This window comes from Felis catus, chromosome B3, assembly GCF_018350175.1.
Source record: "Felis catus isolate Fca126 chromosome B3, F.catus_Fca126_mat1.0, whole genome shotgun sequence".
Lineage (NCBI taxonomy): Eukaryota > Metazoa > Chordata > Mammalia > Carnivora > Felidae > Felis > Felis catus.
The window spans coordinates 74,621,938-74,641,868 of NC_058373.1; the positions used below are offsets into that span (position 1 = coordinate 74,621,938).

Here is a 19,931-nt window from a genome sequence, read left to right on the forward strand (position 1 = left end):
AGTACACAGGGTGACCGTAGAACCCACTGGAAATGGATGATCACTGCGCTCATTTTCTGGTCTCTACCTTTATAATAACCTCATGCCCCAAATTTGTTACTGGCTCTTGGCAAGGGAGGGACCAAGAAGAGAGATGCCCAGTATAACTTTCAAAACCCCAACGTAGGGAAAAGAATCATCTGGCATTTCCTTAGAAATAAATTCCAGAAGAATCTAGGCCAAAGAGGTGAACGAAGCCTGTGAGATAATTTATCTTTATTGCCTCAATCACAGAGAATTCTCTACACAACATAAAGGGTAACTGGGACAGTAATGGGACACACAGGGAAACCAATCTGGAAGTTCTTTTCCAAGGAGTTGAAGAGTTTAAGGATCCAACTTGATGAGACTGCAACCTTGAGACACTGGACAGTCTCTCAGTTAAATCAGGTGGAGCAAAGGAACCATGAGGAGGGCAGGGAGAGGAATAAGGACTAGATGGTTTCAGGTCTCAGTACCTGAGCCTACTACCTGAGTCTCCAACCAGGAAGCCTCTGTTGAGGGACAGGACTCCGGCCCTGCCAGAGGCCTCCCCGCTTAGGCTACAACTTCCTTCAAGGCGGCCTCTAGCTCTGGGAAGGAATACTGGTAGCCTGTGGCCAGTGTCCGCCGTGGGACCACCTTCTGGCCCTCCAGCAGCATGATGGCACGCTCTTGCCCAAAGACAGCTTGCACCACCATGCTGGGGAGAGGGATGAAGGCTGGGCGGCCTAGGGCAGCGCCCAAAGCCTTGGCAAACTCAGCATTTGTAGTAGTGGGGGCTGGAGCCACTCCATTCAGGACCCCCTGCACGTGGCTTGCTTCAAGGGCATGGGCCAGGATTCCTGTCAGGTCTCTGATGTGAATCCAGGGGAAGAACTGGTGGCCGGAGCCGATGGGGCCCCCCAGGCCCAGGCGGAAGGGCAGCAGCATCTGACCAATGGCACCGCCCCCACGACCCAGCACGACCCCTAGAGCAGGCAAGAGATATGGTCAGATATGGTCGGGGAGGCTCCTCAGCCTCCAGCAGTTCCATAGTTCCTCCTGGTTTCCTCTTCCTCCCCTTTCCCAGGCCAGCTTAGCTCTGTAGTAGCTCAGAGGTATGGCTCTCTCTGGGACTTCCTGTCCTCCCATCCACAGCTTGGCCACAAATCTGCCACTCCCCGAGCCCAGGAAGACATTCCAAACCTGTCTGATACCCAGGCCCCTGGTTCTCACCGGAACGCACCACCACCTGGCGTGTAGACTCTCCAGGAAGCCTGGCTGCAGTTTCCCATTTGGTTACCAGGTTGGAGAAAAAGTCAAAATCCCCTCCTGGGCTGTCCTCATCGTACTCTGCAGTCGGGCTGGGCTGGTAGTAAGCTGCCGGTGGAATAACACTGGTTTGCCCCAACATCCTTGGTCCTGCCTGGCCCTTTGCACCTGATGTTTCCCTTGGTCTTGCCCTCCTAGGTCTCTGGGATCTTCCCATGGGAAGACAGAGCCCTAGTTTTCCTTTGAACTACTCCACGAGTTGACCTGTTCCTGCCCTAGAGTAACTTATCTTTAGTTGTAGCTAAGCTGAGTGACTGCTAGAGTGTAGTGCTTAAGAGCAAAGACTTCGGTGCCAGGCTGCCTGAGATTTATTCTTAGCCCCACCATTTATTAACCCTGTGAGTTCAGGCAAGTTATATAACCTCTCTCTGCAGAATGTCTGCATCTTTACAACAGGAATAACAATAATACCTATCTCTCATAGGGTGCTTGTGAGGGTTAAATGCTATAATATGTGTAAAACACTTAGACTAGTGGCAGATATATGTTCTATAACCGTTTGCAGTTCTTTGGTCCCAATGGTGAAATACAAGAATCAAATTCTGTTCCCAAAGAACTGTGCTGTGAGAAGCAAGGGACTTGGGAGTAGATGAGGCTTTTTCTGGCACTGAGAGCAGTGCCACTATCCCCTCTTCCTCTGAGAATCCCGGTTTCTCAGAGAAAGTACACAAAGGTCAGGAGAAATATGCATGGACTGAGGGCCTAGGAAGTTGTGCTTGGAAAAGATCAGTACTCGGGTGTGTATAGCTAGAAGGGCCTGAGCTAACCCCTCGCTGTGCAACCTCTCTTCTTCTGGCTAATATAAGGGGCTGGTGATTTGGGACATACCTACACCAGTGACTAAGACCCAGGCCTTGGGGGGTTGTGGGGCCTTGGTGATGGCTTTAGCCAGTATCTGGGTGGTCTCCAAGCGGCTGCTGAGAACCTCCTTCTGGAAGGTTTCATTCCACCTGCAGGAGGCAAAAAAAAAAAAAGGGAAGTAAGTCACTAAATACAAACACGCATATCCCTTCCTCTTTCCCTGGGGCTCATCCATACCCACTTCTAGGAAACCCCTGCACTGTGGTTTAGAGGAATGGCCCATCTCTCCTGTAGGAAAAAAAAAGGCATGTATCTTGGGTATCTTGAGTTATGAGTGAGGACTAAAGTCAATGGCTGAGGCAGGCAGAAGGGCAGGTGGGTGTGGAGGGAGGAGTGGGGCGGGATGAGTAGTTTGGGATAGGAATTTAGTTCTCAATCGGACATTTCCATTCGCCACCGCTCACAGGTTCTCCTAATCAGGGTCACACCCGTCCTCCCTCTGCTCTGAAGGACATCAGCTTCGGGGCCCTAGCTGACCTTCGGAGAGGGTTGAGGATGTTCTCTCCTGCCAGGTTGACAGCCGCATCACAGCGCGGCAGCCCCGACGTAGCGAGCTCATCCTGTTGAAGAAAACAACGAGGCAGGTACGGGTGGTGGCTTGCCCTGCGCCGCCAAACCAGACCTTCTCCCATAGCTTCCAGAGGATGGACATACCCAGGTGATCCGACCGGGCCCGGGCTTTCGGGAGACCAAGGTCACTTCGTGGCCCCTGGCTTTCAACAGCTGGGTTAGGGCTGTCCCAATGAAGCCCGTCCCGCCACCTGACCAGAAATTACGAGCTATTTATCCTCTCGGGGGGGTCACCTTCCGTCCCCGCATGTGGCCCCCTCCTCTGGTGCCATGCTATCTGACTCCAGACTTCTCCCCCCTCCCCCCTCCCGCGATGCAAAAGTGACACAGGTCACAGGGACTGGGGGAGATTCGGCTTCCTGAGATAGGAAGCCAAGGCTGGTGCACCACTACCAGTGCACGATTCATTGCCCTCCCTCAAAAACGGTCTCCCACCTCCCAGTCTTTTGTTTCAACCTTTCCATAAGCCCGCCCCCGATTCTCCCTTTCTGCCCTCCCTCACCCACAAGCACCCGCATAGCGACAAGGACCTAACGCGCCCGCGCAAGATTTAGTGGGGAGTTCCCAATCTGGAAACGACCGCCCAATCCTGGAAGCGACATTTGTGCGCATGTGTCTCTCGGAAAGCGCGCTCCAATAGGGGGGCGGGCAGGATTGAGACTGGGCGTGGTCCTGCTTGGCGACCCGGAAGAGTTCATAGAGAAGGCTGTGTATTTCAGCGCGAGGAGTGGCTGGGACAGGGCCGGGGTGGGAGGTGATAGCCTTAGACCCAGTGGGCGGGGAAAGAAGGTACGAAGGCAGAGGACGCAAGGTTTTAGAGTGGGGAGCACACAGTCAGCCACCCACCCATGACCGAAAGCCCGTAGAGATTTGAATGTCCTTTCAGCCTGGCGGATTGGTAGTAACGCAAGAGGATTTCTCTATCCGTACTATGGATTTCTTTCGGCCTGGCCTCTTCATCCTTTCTTCTCCCTGTTCTGCTTCCTTCCTATCTTCATTTGAAATTTTTTAAGTTACTCTCCTCTTAACCCTTCTCCAGCCTATTTCTTCGGATGTTAATGCCCTCTGTCTTCACCTGCATAGCCAAACTTCTCCAAGGAGTGGTGTCCATTTTTACTCCCCAATTCACTCCCGTCTTTTGCCTTTATTGTTTATTGACTCTGTCGTCAAGAGCAGTAATTTCCTATGTGTCACCAAAACAAATGCCTAGTTTCCAGTTATTTTTCTTGACCTCGGTTTCACTGGACACTTGCCGACTTCTCCCTCCCTTTGGAAATCGTCATCTCTCAGCCTTCGTGAAAGCCACAGCTCTCTTGTGGGTGTTTCTCCAAACTTTTCAGTTTCTGTTGCTTGCTCTGCTTTGAAGGTGTTAAAATGTTGGTGTTTCCTCAAAGCTGGGACCTAGGACCTTCCTCTCTTCGCTCTGCACTTTCTCCCAAGTGTATGTGGGTGAATTTGAGGCTGGACACCTAGTTCCTGAACGTGCTTTGAAAGCGTAAGCAGCACTATAGCTGTGTTAGTTGCATTAGTAACTTAGGCCCACCTTCTGTTTTGTTCCCTACTTAATTATGTTTCAGTACTGCTTATCATTAACTTTGCCCTTTTCGCCCCTACTCCCTGTTTACTCACTGATTGTAAAAAACTAATGAGGACCAGACGGTAACATTTGTCTTCAAAATTATCTGACGTGCCTGATATACCAAGTCCTGCTCGGCCCCTCATTTTCCGGAAACATAACACCCCTCCATCCCTCTTTCAGGATTTCAGGAACCTCCTCACCCACCTCTCATGTATTCACCTCCTTCCCCATTTATAAGCTGTCCCTTCACTCAACAGAGCAAGGCAGCTTTATGAATGATCCTCTTCCTTCTCGTTGGGCTGCTCTGCTAATAAAACTTCTTTGCTTCAAAACTGGTGTCTCAGAGACATTGGCTTACTGAACATCCGGTGCACCAAGTGTGAGTTCAGTAACAAATACAGTTGCCAGTTTTTCAGAGGCTTCCCAACATCCTATGCAACTTGAATTTCTCCTTTGACCTTTTGACTCTATAAAAACTTGTCACTAGACACTTCTTCTTGGATGTCTGAAAACTTGTTGATTTTATTTACCAAGTATCTCCCACATCCATCTGTTTCTGTTTGTCTCTGCCACCACCACTCTCTTTTAAGTTATTATGCTCTTTTGTGTAAATTTCTGCAGCAGGCTCCTAGTAGGTCTCCCTGCTTCTGAGTCTTTCTCCTCTCCAACCTGTTCAACACATTGCAAACTGAATGATTTAAAAAGCTGCGCAGAGAACACTATGGTGACATACAACTCCTGAAAACAAAAGCAAAGACAAAAAACAAAAAACCCCAACCCCCCCAAAACCTCCCATTGTAAGTTTCCTGGATGTGCTGGGTAAAATGTAACACATCTCCATTTAAATACATTAAGGCAACTAGAAAATACAGGAAATCCTCAGAGACCAAAAAACAAGTCTTGGAACTGAGGCTACCTTGTGGTTGTTTGTCAGAGTAACCTAGGGGTGTGGGTGACAGCAGAGAATGCCTCAGACTCCTGCATAAAGCTCTTGGTGGGCTATGTTCTTAGGGGAAAAAATGAGTTAAAAAAAGCCTACTAGTGCCTGGTTGGCTCAGTCAGAAGAGTGTATGACTCTTGATCTTCAGGTTGTGAGTTTCAGGGCAGCGTGGGGGGGGGGTTGCTGGGAGGATGGGGGGGAGCAGAGATTACTTAAATAAATGAAACTTAAAAAACAAACGCCCACTTAGTATCAAAGAACATGACCAGGAAACTTGTTTCGGCAGGCTTGGCTCTCCCCTAGGATTGGTTGTAAAAAAATTTCCTTCCCTGAGAATTTGTACCTATTGTCTGGCCCTCCTGCAGGTTCGGAGTTTGAATTAATTGTTGCCTGCTTGGACTAGAAAGCCCTGAGCCAAAAATTTAAGTGTTCCAGGTATGAATAGAAATAAATTTTCCCTTGGTTTCACAGGATCCCAATTGATAAAATCCTGCCAATCACACAATCCAAAGCACACGAAAAAATCCAAGCTACTCTGGGGAGGGGTCAGCTGAAATAATACATAGCTGAATTAGACCAAAAAAGGATTTCAGATATTAGAATTATGAGATCTAGAATATGAAACTACCAAATCCAAAATGTTTCAAGAGGAGACATTAAAAACATGAGAAAGAAGATACTATTTTAAAAATTCCAGCAGAATTGATAAACCAATTAGAATTTCTAAAAATTAAAAACATAATAACTGAAATTCAAAAACTCTTTGAATGAGTTTAACATCAGGGAATAGATTTAGCATTGGTTAAGAGATGATTAACTAGATATGAAGACATTACCCAGCATACAGCACAGAGAGACAAAGAGGTAGAAAATATAAAACAGAGGGTAAGAGACAAGGAAGATAAAGTGAGAGATTCAAATTCTTTCTATTTGGAGTCTTGGTAGAGAGGAAACAGAGGAAGGGACAGAGAAAATGTTTAAAGAGATAATAGCTGATTATTTTTCCAAATTAATGAAAGGTATGAATACTCAGATTCAATAAGCAAAATGAATCTCAAGTAGAATAAATAAAAAGAAAAGAAATCCATACCTAGTCCCATCATAGTAAAAGTATAAAAACCAAGAAGAGATATTAAAAGAGGGCAGAAAGACAGATTATCTCTAAAAAAAATAACAATTAGACGGACAACAGACACCTTAGCTACAATACAAGCCAGTGGAGTAATACATTAAAACCTTCAAAGGCGAAGAGAAAATAATGGCCAACCTAGAACTGTTTACAAGCTGGCATTCAAGAATGAAGGGAAACCATGGTATGTTTAGACAAGCCAAAGAAGAGAGCATTTGTTATCATCACACTTACAAACTTTGTCAGGAAAAAAGAAAAGGGTCTCAAAAGGAAGGTGTGAGATGCAGGAGAATAATGAGCAAAAAGCTGGTAAACAAATGGGGAAATATAAACAAATATTGGCCGTATAGAGCAACACAATGATATATAATTTGTGGGTAAAAAATGAAGCAGAACTAAAATGTTAGTCACCAGTAATGGAGCTGGAGCTGAGTTGTTGGGGAAGGGTAACAGTCCTGAATAAGACTAAACTTTGTTAAATATCCATTTAACAAATGAAGGGCAACTATTATATATTAGAAACAAAATGTGCACTTATAAATCAGTAGAGACAACAAAACAATCTAATCAATAAAAAAGTCATCGAGAAACAATAAAAAAAGAAAGTTTAGACAAAATTAGAAGATTCAAAGTAAGATAATAGGAATAATCGGTATCTATAATACATTTAGACTAAGAAATTGAATTAATTACATGCACTGGAATTCTAGATTTCAACGTGGATGAATCTTACAACTGTAATGTTGAGCAGAAAGGAAGTTGGAGGAAAGTATTTATGGTATGATACTATTTGTTTAAAGAGTAGAAATTGGCCAAATAATGCACTCTTAATTGGGGAGGTAGATTTAAAGTAACAAGAAAGGCATGAAAAATCCTCAGGATAGCATTTACCTGTGAGAGTGAGTGGGAAGGCAGTCAGGGAGGGGGACTCAAGGGACCCTGACTTCTTACTTCTTAGGCTAGTTGGTGGGTACATGAACCTTCGTTTTGTTTTTCTTTGTAACTTTTAGTTGTCTGAAGTATAAGAAATAAAAATTTGTGGTGGATTTAAAATTTATAGTCCTGTCTCAGATGTGCAGAAACAGAACTTTAGTTTTTATAACCGAACCCCACTTGCTCATGAACGTTTTTCTTTGGCAGTGGAATAAACTCAAACTCACCCAACCAAAGTAACTTCCTAGTTACTTCAGTTTTCTAGGAGTAAATTCGCAGTCTTTCAGAGTGCCTCGTTCCTCTTCTCCCTTCCCTCTTCCCGCTGGACACCAGGGTGTAGGAGGCCCATGGTCCAGGCACTGCCATCCAGTCCTCAGAGATTTGAGAAGGCCAAATCTCTTCATGTTGCCTGCTGTGGGCTGAGACACGGCTGGTTAGGCTGGGCCTCTGGGCATAGTTGTTTGATACAAACTCCCATGCTTCTGGGTATTATATCTTCTGCCTGTAATACCCGTGGTCCTGGCCGAGATCCCAGTGTTCTAAGAATGTCTGCTAGGAGATTGAGGAATAGTAGGCTTGTCTTCTGACCAATAGCATAGAACGTGTGGGGCTTGGTAAGTCTCCCTGTAGGCCCCCTCCTGATTTTCTGCTACAGTCTTTACTGCCTAGGCACCGCGCTGCAGTCTATCACTGTTAGTTATATACTGCTGTTAACAAATGATCTCAAAACTTAGTGGTTTGAGGGGTGCCTGTCTGGCTCAGTCGGTAAAGTATATGACTCTTGATTGATCTTGGGGTTGTAAGTTTGAGTCCCATATTGGGGGTAGAGATTACTTAAAAGAAAATCTTAAAAAAAGATACTGGCTTGAAACAACAATAATAATATTTATTATCTCATACAGTTTCTGTGGGTTAGGGATATGGGAGCAGCTTAGCTAGGTGGTTGTGGCTTAGGGTCAGTCATTAAATTATGGCCAAGATAACAAGGCTGCAATCATCTGAAGACCCGGAGGGCCCTTTCCCAAGGTGGCTCACTCCCTTGGCTGCTGGCAAGAGGCCTTGTGTCTTGCCGGTTGTTGGTAGAAAACTTCAATTTCTTGCCACGTGGATGTCTCCATAGGGCTTCTTGAGTACCCTTATGACACAGCAGCATGTTTGCCTGGATCTAGTGATCTAAGAGAGAAAGAATGAAGAGGAAGCCTCAATGCCCTTAACGACCCACTTAGACTTGGAAGTTGCTTTTATCATAATCTGTTTCTTTTTTTAAAAAATTTACTTATTTATTTATTTTGAGAGAGAGAGAGAGGGAGAGAGAGAATGAGCAAAGGAGGGGCAGAGAGAGAGAGGGAAACAGAGGATCCGAAGCAGGCTCCGCACCAACAGCAGTGAGCCTGATGTGGGGCTTGATCTCACAAACCACGAGATCATGACCTGAGCTGAAGTCAAATGCTTAATCGACTGAGCCACTCAGGCGACCCCCATAATCTGTTTCTTAGAAGTGAGTTACCAAGTTCAAGTAGAGGGGAATTTGGCTCCAACTTTGGAAGGCAGGAGTGTCAAAGAATTTGTGGACATATTTGATGTTTTATTTTTATTATTTTTTTAAGTTTATTTATTTTTGAGAGACTCAGAGACAGTGTGAATGAGGGAGGGGCAGAGAGAGAGGGAGAGAGAGAATCCCAAGCAGGCTCTCCACCATCAGCACGGAGCCTGATGCGGGGCTTGAACACATGAAACCATGAGATCATGATCTGAGCTGAAACAGAGTTGGATATTTAACTGACTGAGCCCCTCAGGTGCCCCTTGTGGACATATTTTAAAAGCATCACAAGCTCTGTGCTGCAATTGGGGCTTCTGGGAGAGCCTTGCAAGCTCTCAGTTATGCTTGGGGATTGCAGCACAGTCTTGCAGTTTTCAGATATGCCCTCTACCTCTCTGGGTTGGGTGTCTCTCCCTGCCACTCTAGTTGAGTTCCTTTTCAGAGAAGCCAGGCAGCATTTACAATCTAGTTTTGACTTTTCCAAGCCTCCTTGACCTCCTATTCCCGGCCCAGGAAAAGCTATGTGATGGACAATAGCTCTGATATCATATCCTGTTTCTTTTCTATTCTTTGATTTACAGAACAAATTCTTTGCTCCATCTTCTAAGATCTAGTTTGTTGGAACACTTAAATATTTTCTTCTCTAAAAACTTTGCTCTTGCAAGTGAATCTCCTACTTTCCAGGCTATTCCAGGCTCATCTCTATTGTAATTTGGCTTTATTTTCAGGAAGATTTATCCCCTTGATCACAAGGATGGATTCTTGGCTTCTAATCCTAGAAAAAAAAATCTCTCATTGGACTGAATTTGTTCATGTGTCCATCTCCAAACCGACAATTGTGGCCAAGTATGGAGTGTTCTGATTGGCCAGGCCTGGGACATGTGTCTATTGCTGGACCAGGGTGGCGGGGAGTCCCTATTCATCGTCCTCAGCCAGGTTTCTGAGGTATCAAGGGACTCCTCCTCTCTTCAACCACACTCTAGTTATTGACCAACCCTTCTTTCTCTCCTGGCTCTCTTTTCTTACAGTGAGTTGGGGAGGGAACTGGGCAGAGGGAAAGGAGGTTCTGCTAAATCAGATGCCCTAGACCATGGATTCAGGGGGGTGGAGTTTCATCAATATCCTCATGGAGGTGAGGCAGGAGTTCCTTCCAGAGCTGTGTATCCTTTGTGGGAGGGAATATACATAGGGACAGTGCTAGCTCCCAGCAACCACTTCTCTCCCAGTAGGCTGATGGGAAACAGGTCCTGTCTGAGTGTACTCAATTTCTCCTGAAACTCCTTAAAGTCGTTCTTCTTCTGCGTCCTGGGGGTGAGTGGGTTGACTTCTCCTTCTTTTTTAGCCTCTCCTTTTACAACTGAACTAAAGTGAAGCTGTTTGCAGCGCTCACAGTACATCTGACACTTCAGCTGTGAAAACATTCAAATCGGAGCCAGACAACAAGACATGAGAAATTTCTGTCTGCATCTGGGTATTGGTGCAAATGCAGCTGGTTTGCCTTTCAGGAAGACAAGGGTCTCTTCTGAGTCTGTAGCAATCACAAGGGTTTCATTCATTGAAATGGGACTGTTTCCCCCACAGCTGCTTTCTGAAATAGCAAAAGAAGCCGAGCACAGTCCCTCTGGGTGGTCAGGCCATCACCACAGGGTGCGACAGGAAGCCAAAACTTAGGGGGGGTATCCTGGCTGCTCCCCTCAACTTGGGCAGGGGCAAAGTGGGTTGGGGGTTTGCTGGTGACAAGCACTTCTTCCTTTCTCCCATGCTACCTCTAATTGTGTGATGTCCCTCTGCTTCATTTTCTTTGGGCAGATTTTTGCAACTTCTCTCAGGCTCTGGAATGTTGCTTGCTAAATGCGATTCACATCATCATGTCACATGGTTTCTTATTAAAATATGATGCAACCATCCAACCAACCATCCAACCAAAATCTTAATACTGGAGACACAGCAGACTAAGGAACCTAGAACCTCCTCCCTCCCTTTAAAAATAGTCTTCTCTGGGGGCGCCTGGGTGGCTTAGTTGGTTAAGCGTCTGACTCTTGATTTTGGCTCAGGTCATGATCTCACGGTTCATGAGTTCGAGCTTCGCATCTGGTTCCATGCTGACAGCACGAAGCCTACTTGGGATTCTTTCTCCCTCTCTCTTTGCCCCTTCCCTGCACACTCTCTCTCTCTCAAAATAAATAAATAAACTGAAAAAAAAATGGAGATAGTTTCCTCTGACCCCAGGGTTTGTGGTGATAGAAGCAGTGTTCTGATAGAAGCAGAGTCTCGCCGTTTGTGGAAAGGCCAGGTTTTCTCCTAGGGCTCCATCTTCTCTTCTCTCTCCTCCATGAAGAGTTCTAGATGCCACTCCCTCTAGTCAGACCCCTATCCAAACATCTGTTCCCAGTGGGGCCTTACTCAGGAGTTAATACCTTTTCACCTCCCACATTAGCCCTATCTCCTTCTGTTCTTGTTCTGCTGTGAAGACCATGTGCCCCTGAGATCTCTCTGAGTCTTGTTTCCAGAGCAGTGAGTGAGAAATGAGTTAAGGTTTGCCTTCCTGTGTGCTCTGCCAGTGCTGGAGTGTGTGTGTGTGTGTGTGTGTGTGTGTGTGAGAGAGAGAGAGAGAGAGAGAGAGAGAGAGAGAGAGAGAGAGAGAGAGAGGAAGGGAGAGGTACACACATAGAGAAACACACACAGATTAATTAGCCTTTTGTCAGGCTGAAGGGAAATGTTCATCATGAGCAACAGCTCTTGCACCACCAGAGGCCTCACTAGCCCAGAACCAGAAATCCCGTTTCCTGTCCTCTCAAAGGGAGGGCCACCATCTGCAGACTGTCATCAGTGTTCCAGTCCTGGACTGTAAAATGGCCATCAGGGGGCTTTTCCTGGGTTTGCTTTTCCCCCTGGCCAACAGCGTAGCAAATAGATACAGGCAGGAAAAGCCACGCCAAGTCAGGTGACAAAATGGTCCTCCTCTCTCATGGCCGGGTCATGGCTTACTAAACAGGAGATCTGAAACCCTTAATGGTGTATGAAGAACTTATGAAGGCTTATCTGATCAGCAGGGACTGAGCGGGAAGATGATTAATGGGACATACTTCCAGAGAAAAAGAAGGAGACGGATGGGCAGATGAGAGTTGAAGTGGCCCTGTATGTGAGGAAGACATGAAAAATCTTAAAGCAAAAGCTTATATACGGTCTCTGGGAGGAGATCACATTCTCACGGGATTCTCAAAATCACATTCACACATAATAAAATGTTTGCCGATTTTATGACACGGCACATTCTTGCGGTTGCTGTAGAAGGCAGATCACCGCCAGATGAACACAGGTTATTTATTCACTGGCCTGCTAGAACTATTTGGCACCCTTTTGGGGAACTCTTGAGTGAGTGGGTGAGGGGGTGAGAAGCAAAGCATATTTTTATTGTTCAAGATGTACTGGATGAAACAGTCAAGGGTGAATGGAAAACAGCAGAGCTCTGTCCACTGTGGATCACCTGACCAGTTCGAAGAGTAAAGAGAGAGGCTGGAGCAGCTGTCAGTTTATTTTCATTTTTTAAAATGTTTTACTTATTTTTGAGAGAGAGATAGAGAGACAGAGCATGAGTGGGGGAGGGGCAGAGAGAGAAGGAGACACAAAATCCAAAGCAGGCTCCAGGCTTTGAGCTGTCAGCACAGAGCCCGACACGGGGCTCAAACCCACAAACCCTGAGATTGTGACCTGAGTTGAAGTCGGATGTTCAACCGACTGAGCCACCCAGGTGCCCCTGGAGCAGCTGTTAGTTTAATACGGACTGTACTGCTTGAGGAAAGGCTGGAACATGGTTTGTTAGGGTGGAATTGGAGGTGATGTCTTTACCTTGGGTGTGGAACTAGACTGCGGTATAAACCAGGCCAGGTGTGAGCCATACTTTCTTTAGTAATAGTGTTTGTGCCCAATTAACTCCAACATTTTTGTGGGAGAACAGAGATCACACATAAAACAGGAAAATTAGTTAATGAATAATTGCAAGGTAAAATATTAAAAGGCAACAAACCTGTAAGTTAAGAAATAAGATGTCTGGATTAATGTTTCCAGGCATTAAAAAAAAAAAAGTCCTCACTGGTGATTAACCAGCATCGTAAAAGAGGCTTCTATGGGTAAAAATCTGCCTTTAAAATATATGGTCAAATTGGCTGGGTGAGGAGAAAGGGAGCTCACTGAATAGCAAGAGTTTTATCTATCTATCTATCTATCTATCTATCTATAGATATATATAGAGTGGGTATATATATATAATAGAAATATATTAAATATATATTTAAATAGAAATATATATATTTAAATATGTATTTAAGTTCATTTATTTATTTTTGAGAGAGACAGAGCAGAGAGACAGGGAGAGGGAGAATCCTAATTCAGGGGCCGCACTGTCAGCACGGAGCTCAATCTCAGGATCCATGAGATCAACCTGAACCAAAATCAAAAGTCCGATGCCTAGCCAACTGAGCCACGCAGGTGCCCCAGCAAGAGTTAGATATTAACTAGTAATAAGGTAACCGAAACACTGAGAGGGACTGAGAACCAACTTAACAACAACAACAAAAATTCAAACTTTTAATTGCAGTGGGTAACACTACTGTAACTCAGTGAGTTATCACAGAGTGAGCGCGTCTCCGTAACCACTACCCCAGTCAGGAATAGAACATTACCAGCTCTCCAGAAGGCCCTCATTCCCCAACCATGTGCCTTTTCCTAATTCTTTTTTTTTATAATTTAACTTTATTTTTTATTTTTTTAAATTTACATCCCAATTAGTTAGTTTATAGTGAAGCAATGATTTCAGGAGTAGATTCCTTAATGCCCCTTACCCATTTAGCCCATCCCCCCTCCCACAACCCCTCCAGCAACCCTCAGTTTGTTCTCCATATTTATGAGTCTCTTTTGTTTTGTCCCCCTCCCTGTATATTATTTTTGCTTCCCTTCCCTTATGTTCATCTGTTTTGTCTCTTAACGTCCTCATATGAGTGAAATCATATGATTTTTGTCTTTCTCTGACTAATTTCACTTAGCATAACACCCTCCAGTTCCATCCACATAGTTGCAAATGTCAAGATTTCATTCTTTTTGACTGCCGAGTAATACTCCATTGTATATGTATATACCACATCTTCTTTATCCATTCCTCCATGATGGACAGTTGAGCTCTTTGCATAGTTTGGCTATTGTTGAGAGTACTGCTATAAAAATGGGGGTGCATGTGTCCCTTTGAAACAGCACACCTGTATCCCTTGGATAAATGCCTAGTAGTGCAATTGCTGAGTCATAAAAAACTGAGTCATAGTCATAAAAAAAAACCTATTTTTAGTTTTTTGATGAACCTCCATACTGTTTCCAGAGTGGCTGCACCAGCTTGCATTCCCACCAACAATGCCAAAGAGATCCTCTTTCTCCGCATCCTCGCCAACATCTGCTGTTGCCTGAGTTGTTAATGTTAGCTATTCTGACAGGGTAAGGTGGTATCTCATTGTGGTTTTGATTTGTATTTCCCTGATGATGAGTGATGTGGAGCATTTTTTCATGTGTCGGTTGGTCATCTGGATGTCTTCTTTGGAGAAGAGTCTACTCATGTCTTTTGCTCATTTCTTCACTGGATTATTTGTTTTTTGGGTGCTGAGTTTGGTAAGTTCTTTGTAGATTTTGGATACTAACCCTTTATCTGATGTGTCATTTGCAAATATCTTCTCCCATTCTGTCAGTTGCCTTTTAGTTTTGCTGATTGTTTCCTTCACTGTGCAGAAGCTTTTTATTTTGATGAGGTCCCAGTAGTTCATTTTTGCTTTTGTTTCCCTTGCCTCTGGAGACGTGTTGAGTAAGAAATTGCTGCAGCCAAGATCAAAGAGGTTTTTGCTTGCTTTCTCCTCGAGGATTTTGATGGCTTCCTGTCTTACATTGAGGTCTTTCATCCACTTTGAGTTCATTTTTGTGTCTGGTGTAAGAAAGTGGTCCAGGTTGATTCTTCTGCATGTTGCTGTCCAGTTTTCCCAGCACCAGTTGCTGAAGAGCCTGTCTTTATTCCTTTGGATACTCTTTCCTGCTTTGTCAAATATTAGTTGCCCATACGTTTGTGGGTCCATTTCTGGGTTCTCTCTTCTATTCCATTGATTTGAGTGTCTGTTCTTGTGCCAGTACCATACTGTCTTGATGATTACATCTTTGTAGTATAGCTTGAAGTCTGGGATTGTAATTCCTCTAGCTTTGGCTTTCTTGTTCAAGATCGTTTTGGCTATTCGGGATCTTTTCTGGTTCCATACAAATTTTAGGATTATTTGTTCTAGCTCTGTGAAGAATGCTGGTGTTACTTTGATAGGGATTGCATTGAATATGTAGATTGCTTTGGGTAGTATCGACATTTTAATAATATTTTTTCTTCCTATCCAGGAGCATGGAATCTTTTTCCATTTATTGGTGTCGTCTTCAATTTCTTTCATCAGCTTTCTATAGTTTTCAGTGTATAGATTTTTCACCTCTTTGGTTAGATTTATTCCTAGGTATTTTATGTTTTTTTTGTGCAACTGTAAATGGGATCGATTCCTTGATATCTCTTTCTGTTGCTTCATTGTTGGTGTATAGGAATGCAACCGATTTCTGTGCATTGATTTTATATCCTGCGACTTTGCTGAATTCATGAATCAGTTCTAGCAGTTTTTTGGTGGAATCTTTAGGGTTTTCCATATAGAGTATCATGTCATCTGCAAAGAATGAAGGTTTGACCTCCTCCTGGCCGATTTGGATGCCTTTTATTTCTTTGTGTTGTCTGATTGCAGAGGCTAAGACTTCCAATACTATGTTGAATAACAGTGGTGACAGTGGACATCCCTGTCTTGTTCCTGACCTTAGGGGGAAAGCTCTCAGTTTTTCCCCATTGAGGATGATATTAGCGTTGGGTCGCTCGTATATGGCTTTTATCATCTCGAGGTATGCTCCTTCTATCCCTGCTTTCTTGAGGGTTTTTATCAAGAGAGGATGCTGTATTTTGTCAAATGCTTTCTCTGCATCTATTGAGAGGATCATATGGTTCTTGTCCTTTCTTTTATTGATGTGATGAATCACATTAATTGTTTTGAGGATATTGAACTAGCCCTGCATCCCAGGTATAAATCCCACTTGGTCGTGGTGAATATTTTTTTTAATGTATTGTTGGATCCGATTGGCTAATATCTTGTTGAGGATTTTTGCATCCATGTTCATCAGGGAAATTGGTCTGTAGTTCTCCTGTTTAGTGGGGTCTCTGTCTGGTTTTGGAATCAAGGTAATGCTGGCTTCATAGAAAGAGTTTGGAAGTTTTCCTTCCATTTCTATTTTTTTGGAACAGTTTCAAGAGAATAGGTGTTAACTCTTCCTTAAATGTTTGGAAGAATTCCCCGGGAAATCCATCTGGCCCTGAACTCTTGTTTTTTGGGAGATTTTTGATTACTAATTTGATTTCCTTACTGGCTATGGGTCTGTTCAAATTTTCTATTTCTTCCTGTTTCAGTTTTGGTAGTGTGTATGTTTCTAGGAATTTGTCCATTTCTTCCAGGTTGCCCATTTTATTGGCATATAATTGCTCATAATATTCTCTATTATTGTTTTTATTTCTGCTGTGTTGGTTGTGATCTCCCCTCTTTCATTCTTGATTTTACTTATTTGGGTCCTTTCCTTTTTCTTTTTGATCAGACTGGCTAGTGGTTTATCAATTTTGTTAATTCTTTCAAAGAACCAGCTTGTGGTTTTATTGATCTGTTCTACTGGTTTTTTTTGTTTGTTTGTTTGTTTGTTTTTTTGGTTTCAATAGCATTAATTTCTGCTGTAATCTTTATTATTTCCTGTGTTCTGCTGGTTTTTGGTTTTATTTTCTGTTCTTTTTCCAGCTCCTTAAGGTGTAAGGTTAGGTTGTGTATCTGAGATCTTCTTCCTTCTTTCGGAAGGCTTGAATTGCTGTATACTTTCCTCTTATGACCACCTTTGCTGTGTCCAAGAGGTTTTGGGTTGTGGTGTTATCATTTTCATTGGCTTCCACATACTTTTTAATTTCTTCTTTAACTTCTTGGTTAGCCCATTCATTCTTTAGTAGGATGATGTTCTTTAGTCTCCAAGTATTTGTTACCTTTCCAAATTTTTTCTTGTGGTTCGTTTCGAGTTTCATACTGTTGGGGTCTGAAAATATGCACGTATGATCTTGATCTTTTTGTACTTACTTAGGGCTGATTTGTGTCCCAGTATATGGTCTATTCTGGAGAACGTTCCATGTTCACTGGAGAAGAATGTATATTCTGCTGCTTTAGGATGAAATGTTCCGAATATATCTGTTAAGTCTATTTGGTCCAGGGTGTCATTCAAAACCATTGTTCCTTGTTGATTTTTTGATTAGATGATCTGTCCATTGCTGTGAGTGGGGTGTTGAAGTCTCCTACTATTATGGTATTACTATTGATGAGTTTCTTTATGTTTGTGATTAATTGATTTATATATTTGGGTGCTCTCACATTTGGCACATAAATGTTTACAATTGTTAGGTCTTCTTGGTCTATAGACTCCTTGATTATGATATAATGCCTTTCTGCATCTCTTGATACAGTCTTTATTTTAAAGTCTAGATTGTCTGATATAAGTATGGCTACTCTGGCTTTCTTTTGTTGGGCATTAGCATGATAGATTGTTCTCCATCCCCTAATTTTCAATCTGTAGGTGTCTTTAGGTCTAAAGTGGGTCTCTTGTAAACAGCATATAGATGGGTCTTGTTTTCTTATCCATTCTGTTATCCTATATTTTTTGATTGGAGCATTGAGTCCATTGACGTTTAGAGTGAGTACTGAAAGATATGAATTTATTGTCATTATGATGCCTGTAGAGTTGGAGTTTCTGGTGGTGTTCTCTGGTCCTTTCTAATCTTTTTTGCTTTTGGTATATATATATATATATATATATATATGTATATATATATATATATATATATATATATATATATATAATTTTCATCTTTTCTCCCCTCAGAGAGTCCCCCTTAAAATCTTGTGGGGCTGGTTTAGTGGTCACAAACTTCTTTAATTTTTGTTTGTCTGGGAAACTTTTTATCTCTCCTTCTATTTTGAATGACAGCCTTGCTGGAGAAAGAATTCTTGGCTGCCTATTTTCCTGATTCAGCACACTGAATGTATCCTGCCACTCCTTTCTGGCCTGCCAAGTTTCTGTGGACAGGTCTGCTGCAAACCTGATCTGTCTTCCCTTGTAGGTTAGGGACTTTTTTTCCTTTGCTGCCTTCATGATTCTCTCCTTGCCTGAGTATTTTGTGAAGTTGACTATGATATGCCTTGTTAATGGTCGGTTTTTGTTGAATCTAATGGGAGTCCTCTGTGCTTCCTCGATTTTGATGTCTGTGTCTTTCCCCAGGTTAGGAAAGTTTTCCGCTATGATTTGCTTTCATAACCCTTCTATCCCTATTTCTCTCTCTTCCTCCTTTGGGACCCCTATGATTCTGATGTTGTTCCTTTTTTATGAGTCCCTGATTTCTCTAATTCTTAAATCGTGTTCTTTTGCCTTCATCTCCCTCTTTTTTTCTGCTTCATTATTCTCTATAAGTTTGTCTTCTATATCGCTGATTCTCTGTTCTGCCTTGTCCATCCTTGCCGCTGCTGCATCCATCCGTGATTGCAGTTCAGTTATAGCATTTTTAATTTCATTCTGGCTATTTTTTACTTCTTTTATCTCTGCAGCAAGGGATTCTAATCTATTTTCGACTCAAGCTAGTATTCTTATCATTGTGATTCTAAATTCTGTTTCAGACATCTTGCTTGTGTCTGTGTTGGTTAGATCCCTGGCTGTCATTTCTTCGTGCCCTTTCTTTTGGGATGAATTCCGTCGTTTTGTCATCTTGAAGGGAGAAAAGGAATTAATGAGGTAGAAAAATTGAAATTAAAAAAATTAAAGTTAAAAAATATTAAAATTAAAAATTAAAACACACACCCACACAAATCGAATAGATGATGCTAGATCCTAGGTGTGTTTTGGTCTGTGTGTAGAAAGTGGTTTGACAGATTAGAGAAACAAACAAACAACAACAAAAAAACAAAAATAAAAAACAAAAAAAGGGGGGAGAGAAAAAAAAGGAAATCATTTGAGAATTTGAAAAAATGAATACACTAAAGTAGACTAAAATACACAAAAGTAGAGAATATAGTAGAAAAAATTATAGAAAAGTATTTAAAAAAAATTTTTTTTTCAACGTTTATTTATTTTTGGGACAGAGAGAGACAGAGCATGAACGGGGGAGGGGCAGAGAGAGAGGGAGACACAGAATCCAAAACAGGCTCCAGGCTCTGAGCCATCAGCCCAGAGCCCGACGCGGGGCTCGAACTCACGGACCGCGAGATCGTGACCTGGCTGAAGTCGGACGCTTAACCGACTGCGCCACCCAGGCGCCCCTAGAAAAGTATTTTTAATAAAAATTAAAAATAAATATAAATTTTTTTCACTTTCCATGTTTAAGAAAAAAGAAAAGAAATGAAAAAGAGAAAAAAGATAAAAAAAAGAAAAAAGAAAAGACAAAAAAAAAGAAATTGTTTGAAAATTTGAAAAAGTGAATACACTGTAGTAGACTGAAATAAAATGATGGGAGTAAGATAGAATTTGAAAAAATTTACATAAAATAAAAAATATAGTAATAAAAATTAAATAAAAGTATTTTAAAAAGAAATTGAAAGTAAAAATGAAGTTTTTCTCTTTCTGCATTCAAGAAAAAGAAATGAAAAAGAGAAAAAAAGAAAAAGAAAGAAAAAAGGAAATTGTTTGAAAATTTGAAAAGGTGAGTACACTGAAGTAGACTAAAATAAAATGATGGGAGTAAAGTAGAATTTGAAAAAATTTACCCAAAAGTAAAAAATATAGTAATAAAAATTAAAGACAGATATTTTTAATAAAAATTGAAAATAAAAATGAGTTTTTCTCTTTCTGTATTCAAGAAAAAGAAAAGAATTGTAAAAGAGAAAAAGGAAAAAGAGAGACAAAAAAAATTGAATAGATGAACCTGCTAACAGAT

The 19,931-nt window shown here is 42.4% G+C and overlaps 1 protein-coding gene across 2 annotated transcripts; it reads right to left on the reverse strand.

Moving 5' to 3' along the window:
* Positions 1–240: 240 nt before the first annotated feature.
* SDR39U1 (short chain dehydrogenase/reductase family 39U member 1) lies at positions 241–3,390 on the reverse strand. 2 transcript variants are annotated; one of them, XM_045059735.1, is made up of 6 exons: positions 3,294–3,390; positions 2,848–2,954; positions 2,671–2,753; positions 2,161–2,282; positions 1,237–1,380; positions 241–989 (listed from the first exon to the last, which is right to left on the reverse strand). In XM_045059735.1, exons 1-6 carry the CDS (start codon positions 3,373–3,375, stop codon positions 577–579), a joined length of 951 nt encoding a protein of 316 aa, XP_044915670.1. In that variant the 5' UTR covers positions 3,376–3,390; the 3' UTR covers positions 241–576. The 2 variants fall into 2 exon arrangements, with proteins under 2 accessions (XP_044915670.1, XP_003987573.2); XM_003987524.5 differs by having other exon boundaries at positions 3,266–3,374.
* Positions 3,391–19,931: the final 16,541 nt, after the last annotated feature.